Below are 16,282 nucleotides of genomic sequence, written 5' to 3' on the forward strand. Positions count from 1 at the left end.
ATTCACTGACGACCACCAATTATAGCACACGAGCATGCTACGCTACGCGATCAGCACCCCGTGCCCCGCGACTGAAGTCGCGTTAACGCGTTAATTAGACCAGGAACACGGCAGTCCCCACCTGCACTACCAATAAGCAGTTGCTCAATTATGTGGATGTTAGGCCTCACTTACACGTACGACTCCTTCTTATGTACATGACATGTAGGTAGGTAAAATCCAGAATCCAGTTTTGGAAAAGATCTTTTGAGAGCCACAAAGCGCTCGAGAACCGCGATACCCGACGTTTGAGGCCTGCTTGTGTGTTGGAGAAGACCATCAACCATATTCCACAGATGGGGTGTCATGGTGCATTTCAGGGCACGCATGTCCTGTGGTTCTGGTTCGTTATCGTGTGCCAAGACTGCAGTTGCAGCTTTCCCCCTCATTGGGCATCTGCCATGCTTATTCCCTCTTATTGGTTTCCATCTCAGGCTATCTGATGTGAATATGTAGTAAGGCGAATGACGGCCAGCTATAAGAGACAGTCACACACAACCTTGTCCGACAATATCTTGAGACAAACTCATGATATATGTACCGCACTAAAGCAGTATAGTTGCCTGATTACAGCTATCCTCTCTGCCAAGTCGCCCGAATGAGCCACATTGTGAATGCATCAATGCCATCGGATGGCTCTCTATTCTCGGGCGCCTACAGTGTTTTAGGGGTATGTCGTCACTGCCAAATACTTTGGATAGGGGGAAGGGACGTTGAGCAGGCAGCTGACAAAGGCCATATATTGAGCAGACTCCGGCAATGCAAGGCGCTGGTATAATCCAGTCGCTGTCGTTGGCAGCTGCTGCGGTTGGGACCTTGACAGCAGCAGGTTCTGGAGCGATTTGCAAGTGCTTCCCCGGCGATGCTTGCTGGCCCTCGGAGGCTGACTGGGCGGCCCTCAACGACACTGTTGGGGGCCGCCTCGTCGCTACCGTACCCCTGGGCTCACCATGCCATGACCCCACGTACGACGAGGAGGCCTGCGCCAGCTTACGGGACCAATGGCTCGACTCTGGCATCCAGTAATTCGGCCCACTTCACTTGCTCATATGACCCAAATATGCCCCTTGTGTGCGCTGGTTGGCTGACAACAGGCTTTGTGTAGCATGCAGTCCTCCTCCTCGGTGATGGCACCGTTCTTCGCCAACCAGAGCTGCGACCCCTTCCAACCACGGACCATGCCTTGTACCCTCGACAACTACGTCCGCTTCGCCGTTAACGCCACGGGACCGGCGGACGTCCAAGCCGCCGTGAAGTTTGCCCAGGACCATGAGGTGCGACTCGTCATTCGGAACACCGGCCACGACTACCTCGGCCGCTCAACCGGGGCCGGCGCTCTCGCCATATGGTCGCACTACCTCAAAGACGTCCAACTAGTCGAATGGAACGACGATGCATTCAAGGGAAAGGCGTTCAGAGTCGGTGCCGGTGTCCAGGGCTTCGAAGTCCTCGAAGCAGCCGCCCGCGAGGGCCTCGTGGTGCTGTCGGGCGAGTGCCCGACCGTGGGGCTCGCCGGCGGATATCTCCAAGGCGGCGGCCACTCGGCGCTGAGCACGAACTTTGGCCTCGCGGCCGACAACGCGCTCTCGTATGAGGTCGTCACGGCTGACGGCGTGCTGGTGACCGCTTCGAGATCGGAAAACGCGGACTTGTACTGGGCCCTGAGCGGAGGGGGACCAGGCAACTTCGGCGTCGTGACCGCGGTGACGGTCAAGGCACACCCGGACCGACCCGTCAGCGGCCTCGCCTTCACGCTATCCTCCACCAACAGCGAAGAGGAGGTCTACAGCGCCATTGACGCTTTTCACGAGCACCTGCCCGGCATGGTCGACGCGGGCACGATGGTCATTTACTTCTTCGGGTCGTCGTTTCTCAACATCCCCGCGCTCACCGCATACAACATGACCAAGGCAGAACTTGAAGAGGCCATGGAGCCCTTCTTCACGAACCTCGACCGTCTGGGCCTAAAGTACACCGTAGACTACACCCAGTTCCCCAGCTACCGCGATCACTACGACCACTACTGGGGCCCCCTCCCCCCTCGGCAACATCCAAGTCGGCATAGCCCAGTACGGCGGCCGCCTAATCAAGCGCTCGCAACTCCGCAACATCTCCTCCGCCGCCCGCGCCCTCGCCCAACAAAACGCCACCTTCATCGGCGTCGGCACCGACGTGAGCGCCTTTGGCGGCAGCCCAGACAACAACAACAACAACGCCGTGCTGCCCGCCTGGCGCGAGGCCCTCGTCTCCGCCACCCTGACCCTGCCCTGGAACTTCACGGCGCCCTGGTCCGAGGCGCTGGCCACCCAGCAGAAAATGACCGACGTGGTCCAGCCCATCATCGAGAGGGCGACCCCGGGCAGCGGCGCCTACATGAACGAGGCCGACTTCCGGCAGCCCGACTTCCAGGAGGCCTTCTTCGGCGCGGCCAACTACCCGCGGCTGCTGGAGATCAAGAGGCACTGGGATCCTCGCGGTTTATTATACGCCACGGCGGCTGTCGGGAGCGAGGCGTACACGGTGCGCGACGATGGTCGGCTGTGTGCTGTGGCTTCATGAGTGATGTATGTGCAAAGCAAATTTTGTATCGCTATATACGAAGTGGTCATGGCGACGCGGCTGGCTTTTCTCAGCAATGGCTTCACCCAAGTATAGTCAAAGTGAGTGCTAATGTTGCATTGTTAATCACATCTATTCTTCGTGAGAGAAACTGTTAAGTAATCTCATGTAGGAGTCGTATAAGCGACTCTTCGACTGTGTTAAGTATACAGGAGTGGCAGTGATAAATACACTTGTTACACCTAGTTTGATACAGTAACCATGACACTGGCATTCTTGTACCAGCTCAGCAGCGGGTTTTCGCCGCTCTGCACCTCGGTATCCTCCACATAAGCCCAAGACTTCATGAAGTCCTCGTGTGAGAAGACCCGCGTGAGCTTCCCGGTAATGACTCCGTACATGGCCTCGACAATCCTGAAGTCGGTCGGGAACAGGATATCGAAGTAGCCCTGGTGAACAAGAGGTGTGGATACAGGAACCATACGTCTCTCATATCTTGTCTGCACGACGGGGCTGTTCAATCCCTTGATGGCGTCTGGCAAGGTATGGAAATCACTGGTAACCAGCCTATGGGCGGGGAAGTACTTCTCCAGGATATCGAAGAACTGCATACACCTCGTCGGGATGTACTCCGGATCACTCAGGTTGGGCGCAAAGGGGATCTGCTGCTTGAGCTTCCGGATCAACTTGCTGTTGCTGTAGGGCACGGGATATCTGCCCCCAGTGGCCGCGTGGCGGACACGCAAGAACCGGGCGGCAACCGGGTCAAGTACGGGTTCGTAGAACTCGTAGAAGTCGTTGTTTTCCGTGATGAGCACCATGCCTTGCATTGGTTCTTCCGTGTTCAAGTCGTACCGTATGACATCGTGCGCAAAGTTGTCAAAGACCTCGAGGGCGATGAAGAAACACGGCGACGGGACACGTTCCTCCCAGTCAAAGACGGACCGGTTGATGATCTCAACCTTGTCAGCGTGGCCGCGACTAGCAGCATCCGCCAACAGCTGCGAGTTCTGAATCGTGGCCAGGGCCGGACTGATCTCGATGATATTATACTTGACCCTGTCGTAGACGGACGGTTCGACGGACCGGATATAATCCAGGATATTCATCATCAGGGTACCTCGTCCGGCACCCATTTCGTAGATAATCAGGTCATGGTAAGGGTAGGATGTCATAATATAGTTGGACATGAGGTAACGCGCGATGGCCTCTCCGTAGTAGGGCCGAAACATCTCGGTGGGAGTGTGCCACAGCTGTCGCGTGTCGTTGGGCGCGGGCAGCTTCGAGTCGAGCTCATCCTCGAATTCGGTATAACGCTGGCTGAGCTCATTGTAGAACTCGGGCTCGTCGCGGAGCGCTGGGAAGTCGAAGGGCTTGCCCGGGGTAAAGATGACGGCTTGCTTCGAGAAGTAGCCATAGTGGGGGTTATATAAGCTGTCTGCATCATTCACCACATTAGCCAATCGTTCGTCTGCCAAGGTATACGAGTGAGGAAGAAGGGAAAAGCAAGGGGGTAACAAACCTTCGACGAAATCACGCATGAGCATCTTGACTCTCCGGGGCCTCTCCGTCCGGGTTCGAAGCTCGTTCGCCGTCACCGTGGGGAAAGCCTTGTACTCCTCCGTCATGTCGTGGGAGAAGAGCTCGGTCCGCTGTTGCCAGTCGCTTTCGTTTGTCTTCTGGGTGGGCTTGGCACCACGGGTGGTGTGCCTCATCGCCATGGACCGCTTCTGCTGCTGCACGCGGCGGCCATGCTGGATGCACGAGCTCAAGGCCACCAGGTTGCGCTGCGAGGTGCAGCCCCGATGCCGAAACAGCTGGCGGAACAGCTGCGTCACTATGGGAGAATCCATAGCTGTTGTTGGTATTCGAAGGGCTTCCGTTTCCGGGAGTTCCTTGCCACTCCGACCCAAGGGAAGTTTTCGGAAGATAACGTCTCCAAATTGAGCGCCAGCAAACTTCACAATGCGGACGAGGACGGACCTGAAGCTCGCTCGTGTGCTCTCAACTTTTGCTACATTCTAGCACCAGTTGGGTAGGTGTGGTGCAGGTCGGAAAACAGGCCTGACAGGCCCGAGCTCCCCTGCTAACTCCTGCTGGCAGTTGGCGCTAAATGCCAGAGGCAGAGAAGCTTCCAAGTTCCAGGGTCTGTTAGTGTGCTGCCATTGACGAATCGAATGGAAGAGCTGCGATGACATAGGTGCTGTAGCTTAGGCAAGAACAAGGGGTGGGCTGTAGTTTATTGGGCAAGCATCCATAGCATGAAGAAAGTATTTTCACGATTAAGACGTTTTCACCTATATCGGCCTTAACCGGCACTTCCTCGTTTGCCACACACTCCTCAAAATTTGACCAACAATGTTTGAAATAAAACGAAACTCATAAGCATTGTGGAATGGGAAACATGGTGACATACTGAGGCCATGTCTTTGAGCAATCATCCGAAAGCGTATGGCTCGGCGGCGGTTGCCGTGGCCTTTACATCCGGCATTCTCCTGACCTTGGGGTTCAAGGATTTGTACCCAGATCTGGAGAGGCGTTTTCAGCAAGGGAGGAAGCAGGCGCGCAGGGAGCAGACAACCACATCAACCGACACGGACCTGCTCTAAGCGGAGGTCAAGTCTTTTCTGGGGTCCCGTGGAACTCGAGGACAATGAGGGGAAGAGATCTGGCGGCGCATCCGGGCCCCTGCCCCCATCTGCGGGCATAGTCGAGGGCATCGAGGGCTGCATCGGCAACACGCCGCTCATCGAGATCAAGAGCCTGTCCGACGCCACCGGCCGCATCATCCTGGCCAAGGCCGAGTTCCTGAACGGCGCCGGCAACAGCCCCAAGGACCGCGTGGCGCTGAACATGATCCAAGTCGCCGAGGACGCCGGCCTGCTGGTCCCGGGCCGCGGCGACACCATCTACGAGGGCACGGTGGGCAGCACGGGTATCTCCATTGCCGCCCTGGCGCGGGCCAAGGGCTACAAGGCGCACATCTGCATGCCGGACGACCAGGCCACGGAGAAGTCAGACCTGCTGCACCACCTGGGCGCGACGGTGGAGCGGGTGCGCCCGGCGCCCATCACGTCGCCGGACCACTTTGTGAACCTGGCGCGCCGGCGCGCGCGGGAGCACACCGAGTCGGCCGACACGGAGAGCCGGGGCTTCTTCGCCGACCAGTTCGAGTCGCACGCCAATTACCAGGCGCACTTCCAGACCACGGGCCCCGAGATCTATTTCCAGACCGACGGCCAGGTCGACGCCTTCGTCGCGGGCGCTGGAACGGGCGGCACCCTGTCGGGCGTGGCGCGGTACCTCAAGGACGAGGCCAAGCTGGCCGGCCTCAAGGTGGTACTGGCGGACCCGCAGGGCAGCGGGCTCTACAACAAGGTCCGCCACGGCGTCATGTACTCGAACACGGAGAAGGAGGGCACGCGGCGGCGGCAGCAGGTCGACACCATCGTCGAGGGCGTCGGCATCAACCGCATCACCGAGAACTTCGAGGCCGGGCGCGACCTCATCGACGACGCCGTCAAGGTGACGGACGAGCAGGCCTGCAAAATGGCGCGCTGGCTGGTGGAACACGACGGCATCTTCGCGGGTAGCAGCACCGCCGTCAACTGCGTCGCGGCCGTGACTGCGGCCATGTCTCTGCCCAAGAACAGCCAAGTCGTGACCGTCATCTGCGATTCGGGGACAAGACACTTGAGCAAATTCTGGAAGCAGGTTGGCGAAATGGGCCTTGAAGATGAGAACAAGCACGATGACCTTTTCCAGCTACTGGGTATCAAGCAATGAAAAGTCCGTGGAAATATACTGTTTCAATGATTTGATCGTTCTTTGTGGGGTTGAAGCTCGACCTTGTTTACAAAATCTATATTACAGTCTGCAAAGCGTCATCAACCACGATTGCTCATGATCGATATCATACCACTCGAATTAGGAAACTGCCGAATCTGCAAGGAACAGAAATAGCAAAAAATTGTAGAGAAGGAGTATTCTCCTATCGTACGCCATTCTGTAAAGATACCTCATGCCCTTGGGCCTCCCCAATCGAAACTCGTAACGCCTCCGCCAGCCAATGCCGTCTGTTGCAACCCTAGAGGGAAACGTGAATGCAAAGCCCAAGAAAAGTTCCCACATGGCTGGCTGCCCAGGTGTGATCCAGGCCGGGACCAACTCGTATGTAGGGTGCAGAGTGTGTGAGCGCTCAAGAGAACTGCCGTCCACTATTGTCAGTACTTGTATGTAGAGGTGACGAGTCACATCATCTGTAGATTTCGGGGGAGAACTTACCTTCCAGCGATGGCGACAGTTCATACACTCGCAGAAGGTCGTCATAGGTTCATCAGCACTGCGTGTCTGGGCTTGGCTGTATGCCACCATACGCTTCTTACACTTGCCGCATTCCAGCGATTCACTCATACTCTTCTCTGCAATGGGAATCTGCGCCTTCTTCATGTTCTCCTCCTCGAGCAGGGCGTTCTGCTTGCGCATCTCGGCCGACATCAGCTCTTGGCTCGACATGCGGACAAACTTATCCGCGATGATTTCACCAGACATCACGCCCTTGCCCAGGTCGGAATTGGACTTGACCTTCAGGTTCTGGAACAAAGACCTTATCTTCTCCTTGTACTCTTTGCCCTCGCCGTTGAAGTGCTTGAAGGCTGCGTGCTCGACTTCGATCGCACGCTGAAGAACAGAATCAACCGACTCGGTGGAACGATAGGCGAGACCGTTGTAGATGAGACCAACGCAGTTGTCGCGAACCGATGAGCCTGTACGCTTGATGTCTACGCCGTCGTCCTGAAACTTGCGCTTCTCGGGATCGCCTTCGAACTTCTTCTTGGTGCCGGCAGGCTTGGGTGCGGGTGACGCAGGCTTGGGAACAGGCGACGCGGAGGCCTTGCCCTTCTTCGCGGCCTTCTCCTGTTCGACACACTTCTTCCACTTGACAACAACCTCGGTGGCGGCGCGTGCTATGTCTTTGTTCGCATTCTGTCGGAGCTTGCCCATGAGGAGGCCGGCTTTGGTAGTCTAGAAGTACTCATGTTAGCAAACCCATCTTGAACAACACAGTCTTTCGAGGGAGGAATGGTCCAAAGCCAGGGCTAAGCAGCGAAGAAAGGGTGGCTACCTACTCGCAGCATTTCTTCCGTGGGTGCGACCTCCTTCTTCAGCGTCTCGATTTGCGACATGATATCGGCCGGTTCGCTCTTGCCGATGGAGCCCTGCAGCGCCTTGACGCGGTTGGCCACCTCGCGTGCGTCCATCATCTTGATGTTGGCGCAAGACGTTATCGATATCTCGTTGTGTGGCCGCAGAGTTGGGAAAGAGGGATGTTGTCGCAGCCTTCTTTTCGATGGATACGGGTTGACAATGGTCGGTCCTCAATTAAATGGCACCGATTTGAGGCTGGCCAAGAAACGCGGGCTAGAAGTCTCCAGCAGCGCAATCTGGCAGGAAACTACTGAGCAGCAGTGTGAATACTCAAAGTAGCGATACCTATATCAAGGTGAGGCGTGAAGCAGAGTTGCACCTGTGTTTGATCATTGCCCGCATGCGGCAACAATGCAGCCTGAATAATGAATAGCATCCAGCAATCATCAATCAAGTCTTGCGACAGGCAAATAAGGTGATGATTGGGCCCGCTCTCGGTGGCACGTGCACGGTCGCGGCGGTCTGCCTCTGTACTTTGGAGTTGGGACGATGACTGATACGGATTAAGTAAGCGGCATTATTCACACTCAGTGGTAAAAAGGGCCCGACGTTCATGCGCAAACAATGGGCACTGGACGTTCGGGCATTTGTTATTCATGAGAAAAGTATGTATATTGTTTATTTAAAAAAATTTAAAATTTGAACATTAGAAATTAAGTATGGACATGATAATCGTGTTCCTGGGTCGTCATCATTAGGTTGCTTAGCTCCTTCCCTTCTCACTCGCCTCGGTCGTTGAAGTCGGTTTGCCTTTGACTGAATTCCACTCAAGGCAGCAACATGAGAGAAAGGCCAAGCCTGCGAGGGGAACAGCGACAAGGAACACCGTCTGGAGTGCCCCGTTGTAATCAAGAATGAGTTGATCCAACTCATTCTTGGGCACGAGGTGCCGGAACGCTGTCGCTCCCGCTGCGACCACGGCATCGATGTCAATGCCCTTGAGATTGTCAGCGACAATGATGGATCGAAGGCGGGCTTGGAAGACGTTGTTTCCGACTGAAATGAAGACGGCGCCGCCCAGTGACTGCGCTGCGACCACGGATGCTGTACCAACAGCTACGTCGTCCTTGGAGAGGACGGTCTGGACTGCGGTGAATCCTTGCTGGATCGACATACCGAAGCCAGCAGAGGCGAGAATTTGCAGTCCTATCCACATCACAGTGCTCATGCTGGGGCGGAACAAAGTGAACATGCCGCAGCCGATTGTTCCAATGGCGCTGCCCAAGATGGCCGGCGGGGTGAAATAACCGACCTTGGAGACGAAGATGCCTGAAAAGAGGGAGAAGAGTGCGTTCGCCACGAAGTACGGGATCATGGCCACACCCGACTGAATAGCTGTGTACCCCCACACCGCCTGGAACCAGATTGGCATGAAGTAGGTGTGGATGAGCAGCGCACCATACGTGAAGAAACCTGTTAAGCAGGCCGCGGCCACGGTTCGCTGTGTCACGATGGATGGCGGGATCAGCGCGCCATCTTGTTTCCACCACTGCCAGATGACGAACGCCAGGACGCCTGCCCCGAAACCGCTGAGCAGGCCGATTGTCTTAACGCTGCCCCAAGACTCGCCTGTAGTTGTGAACTCCAGTGCGAGGAACAGCATGACAGACGTTCCCAGGAGGATGAAATTGCCGATGATGTCCAAATCAATGAGGCGGTCGACAAACGGGCGGTGTAGGTGGGTTTGAGGAGCTGGGTGAAAGACCAGTACCATAACGATTACGGTGACCGCCCCGGCTGGGAGGTTGATGTAGAAGCACCACCTCCATGTCTGGTTGAATAACAGTGTCAGCTGCGTTCGATCACATCAACGAAGAGGTTCGGTACATACCGCGAGGTCAGTGAAAACACCGCCAATCAACGGGCCAACGGTTGCGCCAACACCGAACATCAGTCCTACTATTGCCGTGTAAATCGGACGTGCCTTGAGTGGCACACCGGTAGCAACAATCACAAAACTTCCGGTAAGAATACCGGCGCTTCCAAAGCCCGCCACAGCTCGGCCGATAATGAGAGTCATAGAGCTCGGCGCAACCCCTGAAATCAAGGACCCGAGTAGGAACATGAACATGGCGAGCATGTATGACCACTTGATATGGAATAGTGTGAAAACACGGCCGAATACAGGTTGAAATGCACAGGCAGTCAACAGATACGACGAACCGTACCATCCTATATCCGGCGTGCTGTGGAACTCGGCTGTGATGTATGGAATTGCCTGCGGGAGTTAGCATGTGGTCAAAAAACGTCAGAGCAGATTACTTACAGTCGTGATGATGGTCCTGTCGATTGAGATCAAGAACACCACCAAGCTCAATCCAGTGATGAGGAGACCTAAAGATAGGCCCTGGACTTCGTTGTTGCTGCTTTGGGTTTTGTCGAGAGCGTCCCGAAGGCTTTTGTCCACGCGATCCGCATCGGGACTGTCCTCAACGGATGGTTCCCATGGTATGGTATGTCTACTAAGCCGCGCCCCAGCCTTTCCAGGGTGCCGTTGCTCGCTAATTGGCGTCAGAACCTGAAGCCTCCGTTCCCTGTTTTTCAAATAGTGGTTCTCTTGGCTGCTGTTTGATGCTAGGCGGCTCAGTCCAGGAGAGTACATGAGCAAAATGTCGGAAAGAACACTAAAGCGTTCATTGTCGAGCGAGAACCGGGACCGCCCTTTCGTGTCATCTTTGATGTGTGCCGACTCTGGTACATCCAGCTGCTCCTCTGGCTCGTCGGCGTTGAAGGATAACGGCCTCTCATAAAACGAGTCCGCCTGCCTTAGGGGCCTCTCCGAGGTCGTCGTGGAGAAACATTGGGAGTGTCTGTATATGCTCCCGAAGTGGTCACTGTCGCCGAGAGAGTCATGATTTTGGGGACCTCGATTGGGCACTGGGGACAATGACAGGTCGTCGTTGTGGTCGTATGATGCACGGCGGTCCTCATTAGCCGGCGAAGGTTGGACGGCCTTCTCACCCTCGGTGCCAATGGCTCCTGGCAGGTCGTCGGAGGACGAGGACGACGATAGCCTCAAGGGCCAATCTGTTCCGCCTGGTGCCGCCATCTTTTTCCGTGTGGCTCCTGGGTTGATGGGTTCGAACGTGGACATTTTCCCCAAAAAGACTTCCGTTTTGTCGGAGCCACCGTTCGCATGTAAGTAGCCACAGGGAACTGGCTCTGAGGCGTGTCGCGTTACCTCACGGACAAACAACACTGCGAGTGCGGTTCACGTCACTGCGCTAAGATGCCAGGTTACTGCGGCAAAAGGAAGCGTCCTGTGCACTGCTTCTTGCAACACGGCAATGTTTCCTGCAGGAGGACTATTGTTCGCAATTAGCATGGAAGGGAGAGAGGGCTCCATCCAGCTGCACAGGCATAATCAAACTTTGGCAATTGACGTGCTGCACTGATCTCGATCAAGGTTACGTACCCAAAAGCGATGTCCACCCTAATTGATCTGGAACATGTACCGGGCGAGGCTCACGCTTGGGGCCGACAGTACAGATGATTCGGGGGCAAAGAGGATTCCCAGGCCTTTACCCCTTGCACTTCAACCAACTCAGCAATCAGCGTGTGTATACAAGATATAACGCAAATGGGATCCGGTACTTTGCAGACTTGATGATGAGGTATAAGTCGTACGATTCCGAAAGGAACTCGATGGATGATGGATGGTCAGCTGAGGCTGTCCGAAGGATCTCGCTCTACCCGGCCAAGTCTGCCTATTCGGCCAAGAGAGGAAGTCTCGCTGCAATCTCCCCCGAATGCACTTTTCCTGGTTCGACCTCACTCGATGATGTGTTCGTCTGTCGATCTGTTGACAACCCACGTGGGACCCATTCCTTTGCTGGTGAGTATTTTAGGACGAATATTGGGCAACTGGGAAAAAGGAAGCAATCTGCGGCTACGAAATGACTGATATGTCGATCACTTTAGTGCTGTTGATATTGTTATTTTCTTGGCTCGATATCCCGCTGTGTTAGTAAGTATGTAGGTAAGTAGGTAAGTACATGTCCGGCTAAGTGACCGGGAACACTCCTCCACTAACTCCATGAAATACATAGGTACGCTATACAGTGCTATTACCCGGTAACATATTCTTGGCTAGACAGTACGAAGCGAAGTTCCAATCGTGGCTTGCGTTATCATGACGATGCTTCGTGTTAGTGCTCGCTTTGCCGGAGTATTGGGCCGCATCACTGCCGAAGCCTCCCCCTCCTCATGCCCACCGTAGAGGCTGCGCCGTCGGCGCCACCACCCCGTCGCCCACACGAAGATGCCTTGTCACCTCTCCAGTATGGGAGGGCCAGGGGCTGCAGGGGCTGCCCGGTGGCCGACTCGTTGGGTGGGCGAAGAAGACAAGGGCCGATAGGCTGGGCGATCCCAGTATGTAGCGCTGAGTTAAGCACTTTGCTAGGCCAGATCTAAGCCGGTAGGCAGATTGTGAGATCAATCAGACGGGCATTCATTCGCCCACAACAGTCGAAAGAGATTTACCGTAGTAAGGATCTCGGGATTCTGGATCTCACGATGCTCCACCCCAGCCAGCTGGGTCAAGTAGAGCTACGTAATAGGTGACGGGAAGACGGGGTTCCCCCCTCAAGCTATCCAGATAGCGCCTTTCTGGATGCGTCCAAGTAAACTTCTCGTGGTGGCCCGGGAAGAAATGGCGCAAGAGTTAGTGCAAGGCAGTAAAGCTGGGTAAGTTAGCAGCTTTACCGGCACGGCGGGCTACTCCGGTTTTTTCCAGGCTTCTCTTCCTTGCAATTCCTGATCCTTCGTATCCGCTTCGCAAGGAGTTTTACTCCGAACTCTCATCTACTTGCCTAGCTTCGATATGTTTGTTCTATTGGTGTCCCCAGTGCCAGGGACACGCCAGAAGCTTGTTTCGCTCTGGAGTAGGTAGTTCAGCTCGCCAAGCTGTATGGGGCTGCAACCAGGCAGTCCGCTTTTTCGCGAACTGGCTTCCATGGCATACATGTGCCCACACTATCGTTCACATACTATTAGCGGGATGCAGACATGTATATGCACTCTACATTAGGACATATATGTGTACTTAGAGACGGAACATAAACGCGCCTGTGTGGAGTCGGATGCCCGGCAACTTACAAGTGTGCTTTTGCCAATGTTACCAACAGGGGGGGTAATCCAATCGCGGGCCACTGGTCTTGTTACCTGCGGCTTCGTTATACCCCCCCTTGCAATTGTTCCTTGCTTCTTCTGTTCGCGAACCACACACGCACCATCTCCCTCCCATTTAGAGTTCAATGGGGCTTGACGGTGACTTGACTTGGGAAAAGGGTGTGCTCGCCCGGTAAGTCATCGGCCCCGGCGTCGGGCCCCCTCCTCCATCTTATCTCGTATTAATCCCGTTTGTGTGTGCATGCAGGCGTATGGGGAGAAGACATTTCCGAGACAATTGAGGTCCAGCCAAGCACGGAGGGTCCTTACAGCGAGAGACGCAGGGAATCAATTGCAGATAGGGTTTGATTTCTGAGTCAACTGGGAGATTGAAATCCGGTTTTACTGCGAGGGCACATACGAGATCGCCAAGACTGGTCCCCTTTGCTATAGATGCCGACGGGTACCAAGCAAAGCAAGTGATGAACAAATAGGTAAAAAGGTTACTCGGCAGCTTGGATAGATTCAAATACCCAAGCGTGTTCATTTTTACTTTGGTAAACTATACACGTTATTTTGATTAGTTCTTCCATTTCAGTCGCACCCCGAGATTCCCTGTCGCAGGACTGGCTTGGTCAGGGGAGATGTCGGGCGGGGTCGCACTGCATCGTCTCGCCTGTTGTTTGGTATGTGAACAAATTACAACGAAGTTGATATTGAAATAATCTATAAGATAAAACGGGCGAAGGGAAGTTGTACCCAAATATAGCTCGCAAGCTGATGAAACAAAATGAATGGTATCTTCATGGAAAGGAAACCTGCCTCCCAGCTGTAAGCCTCATGTGGTGGTAATTGTGGCCATCCAATCCCAGAAACGCCTTTGCAATGTCCGTAGATGAGCAAATTAATAAAATGAAAGGTTTTTGAATGAGTGTCCCCTTTGGCAAAGTTCGCAATCCCAAGGTGGCTGCCATCCAGGCCTCACAGAAGCTGGGACCTGCGTAGGTGAGCTAGCTGCATGAGTGTAGAAACAACACCCGCGACTCCCGATCCATCACTGTGACGACCCAGAGAAGCATCGGTATCGTTACCATGGAACTCTGCCTCCAGCGGCGCTTGGCTCTCCGCTGCGAGCATCTGTGCCGTCTTGAGACCTTGTTGTCGCTGCTGTTCAACCTTGAGGAGGGTGCATGATACCTCATCAAGTTCTTCGGCACTCCTCTTTTCGTTGGCAGCACCCGCAGAAGGGGTCGGTAGCAGGCCAGCAACCTGCATCATGAGCTCAGGCGCGACAGTCTTCCGGCCTGACTTGAACACACACTTGCTGATGGCCGTGGCGAAGATTGCTTTGTTGGTATCAACAGCAGTTTGATCATACAGTTCTTCCTCTGTAGCGACCTCTTTGTTCTGCTGGGGGTAGAGAGAATACGACTTGGGCTTCGCAGCGCCCTTGCGTACGAAATGGGTAGCGATGTAGATCCACTTCTCGTCCCACGAGAGGATCTTGGACCACATCTCGTACTCCTCGTACGGCTTGATTTCTTTCTTGAAACTGCAGCTGGTAGCGCCCAGAGCAAGCCCGAACATTGGCTTCTTGGAAGACAAACCAGCCCATGCCTCGGTGCCCCCACGCATGTACGCGATAGCTTCCGAGAACAGGGTACAGACAAGATGCCCCCGGGCAATGTCCAGGTCGGCGAAGTAAGAAGAATTTGTTTTGTGTAAGTTGAAATCAATCTCCATCAGCTGAGCTCTTGAGGAGGTGATCAGCGGCTGGAAAATGTGTGACGGCCCTAAAGCAACTCGCGGTCGCTGTGAACGGCAAACAAATCGAAACGAATTTACTATGCGCATCTTTTGAGTAAAGGTATTAGTTAAAGACATAAGAAGACTATATATTGGTTTACTACTTACATGCCACATGAGAGGCATATGCTTGTGGTTGAACGCGACGAAGGTGCAGAGCAGCAAAAACCACAACGTCGACCAGGAGATGTATGACTGAATTAATTGTGTAGTAGAGAGGGACATTGAGTTGTCGCCTCCAGAAAGATGCCTGACTGGTGGCCGCAGTGCTCCATACGTCGACTCATGGCTGTCGTTGATGGAGCCGAAGAGAAATGTGGTTGACATGTTGACGTTCGAATATCCGACTGTGTGATCAGATGGATTATTACGAAAGACTAGGTTGCTGAGATTCTCGTCATGAATGTGTTCGTGATGAGGAGCGTGCCGGTGATGTCGGTTATGTCGCTATGCTGATGATGCTGCTGTATTATATAAAAGTAGTACGGAAGGCAAGTTGAAGGCTAAGAAAACCGAAGGGTAGTAATGATCGGACAAGGGGCCAAATGAACAGTATAGCTAAACGAGTGATATCATTAGATGAAGTTTGATGGACCGGGAATCTTCACGACTGTGGCACGATCAGTCGTAAATCTCCACAAGGTCCAGAGCCACTTGAATGTTTACAGGGAAGAGTCTTCGAAGCAGACTAGACCTCCAGTTGAGACTAATTGTCAAAAATTCTGAATTCGATGGCCGCCTGGATCCGTCTGGGGCACCTTTGATTAGCAGGATCCGAGCAATGCATACACCAGTTAGCCTGCTAGGGTACGACCGTCCGATGTGGTAACGATCGACAGTCAGCAGTGTATGGGCTGCAGTAGAGCATGTACCGGTGGTCGGGCGATGGTAGTAACGGGCACATGTCTGGGCCATCTTCACTTTCCGCCGATCTTGTCCGGATTCAAAAACCAAAATAGCTGACACAGTGGAGAGTATGAGCAGATGCTCCTTAGGCTTGGAGCAGAGTTGAAGAGACAGGCCGGTCAGGTGGCAGCGGAATATGCCTTGCTAGGCTTGTTTGCCTACTTTTCGTCATTTCGACCGTTACATGCCATGGAAAAAGCGCCCGACAACGACACATGCATTGGGGAGCAAGTGAAGCCCGACAGCCGCCGCTGAGCTTGTCCCTTTGTGATCTGTTCGCATCGATGGCTGGTAGAAAAGGCCCGAAATACCCGGTAACAGACTCCAGGCTGTCGGACTTCATGTTGATCTTCATCGAAGGCGTGCTGGATGAGGTAAGCCTAAGTAAACCTTTCTCCCACGCCTCGGTCTTCAGCCCGAGCCGGTCACCAGGACGGGAATTCTCCAGGCCCCGTTTCCACGGGATTTCTGCTATCCGGTGGGATATGGCGGAGCTAACGAACCAAGTGGGCGGTGTCTTCGGTAGGGCTCGAGGGCCACCAATTAGACTACCTCTAAAGAAGAGACCATGTTACCAATGGACGCCACTGACTGACTGCATAGGCACGGCTGGTCATGTTCCTAGCATGGCCTTATCCCATACGAAGTTTTGCTG

At 54.3% G+C, this 16,282-nt stretch overlaps 5 protein-coding genes across 5 annotated transcripts; 2 read left to right on the plus strand and 3 right to left on the minus strand.

Annotated features, from left to right (window-relative positions):
- Positions 1 to 798: 798 nt before the first annotated feature.
- PG985_012084 (uncharacterized protein) lies at positions 799 to 2,598 on the plus strand (the record flags this gene model as incomplete). Its single annotated transcript, XM_066831851.1, has 3 exons — positions 799 to 1,061; positions 1,145 to 2,015; positions 2,110 to 2,598. 3 exons carry the CDS (start codon positions 799 to 801, stop codon positions 2,596 to 2,598), a joined length of 1,623 nt encoding a protein of 540 aa, XP_066679901.1.
- A 242-nt stretch (positions 2,599 to 2,840) lies between these two features.
- On the minus strand, positions 2,841 to 4,451 carry PG985_012085 (uncharacterized protein; the record flags this gene model as incomplete). The annotated part of the gene is made up of 1 exon (XM_066831852.1): positions 2,841 to 4,451. One exon carries the CDS (start codon positions 4,449 to 4,451, stop codon positions 2,841 to 2,843), a length of 1,611 nt encoding a protein of 536 aa, XP_066679902.1.
- Positions 4,452 to 5,021: 570 nt separating this feature from the next.
- On the plus strand, positions 5,022 to 6,384 carry PG985_012086 (cysteine synthase A; the record flags this gene model as incomplete). Its single annotated transcript, XM_066831853.1, has 2 exons — positions 5,022 to 5,116; positions 5,214 to 6,384. The coding sequence occupies 2 exons, from the start codon at positions 5,022 to 5,024 to the stop codon at positions 6,382 to 6,384; spliced, it is 1,266 nt and encodes a 421-aa protein (XP_066679903.1).
- Positions 6,385 to 6,796: 412 nt separating this feature from the next.
- PG985_012087 (uncharacterized protein) lies at positions 6,797 to 10,855 on the minus strand (the record flags this gene model as incomplete). The annotated part of the gene is made up of 6 exons (XM_066831854.1): positions 6,797 to 6,805; positions 6,883 to 7,623; positions 7,728 to 7,862; positions 8,624 to 9,577; positions 9,638 to 10,024; positions 10,073 to 10,855. The coding sequence occupies 6 exons, from the start codon at positions 10,853 to 10,855 to the stop codon at positions 6,797 to 6,799; spliced, it is 3,009 nt and encodes a 1,002-aa protein (XP_066679904.1).
- Positions 10,856 to 13,896: 3,041 nt separating this feature from the next.
- PG985_012088 (uncharacterized protein) lies at positions 13,897 to 15,048 on the minus strand (the record flags this gene model as incomplete). Its single annotated transcript, XM_066831855.1, has 2 exons — positions 13,897 to 14,688; positions 14,830 to 15,048. 2 exons carry the CDS (start codon positions 15,046 to 15,048, stop codon positions 13,897 to 13,899), a joined length of 1,011 nt encoding a protein of 336 aa, XP_066679905.1.
- Between the last annotated feature and the right edge of the window lie 1,234 nt (positions 15,049 to 16,282).

This window comes from Apiospora marii, assembly GCF_038362585.1.
Source record: "Apiospora marii strain CBS 49790 chromosome Unknown utg000009l_segment0_segment0, whole genome shotgun sequence".
Classification (NCBI taxonomy): Eukaryota; Fungi; Ascomycota; class Sordariomycetes; order Amphisphaeriales; family Apiosporaceae; genus Apiospora; species Apiospora marii.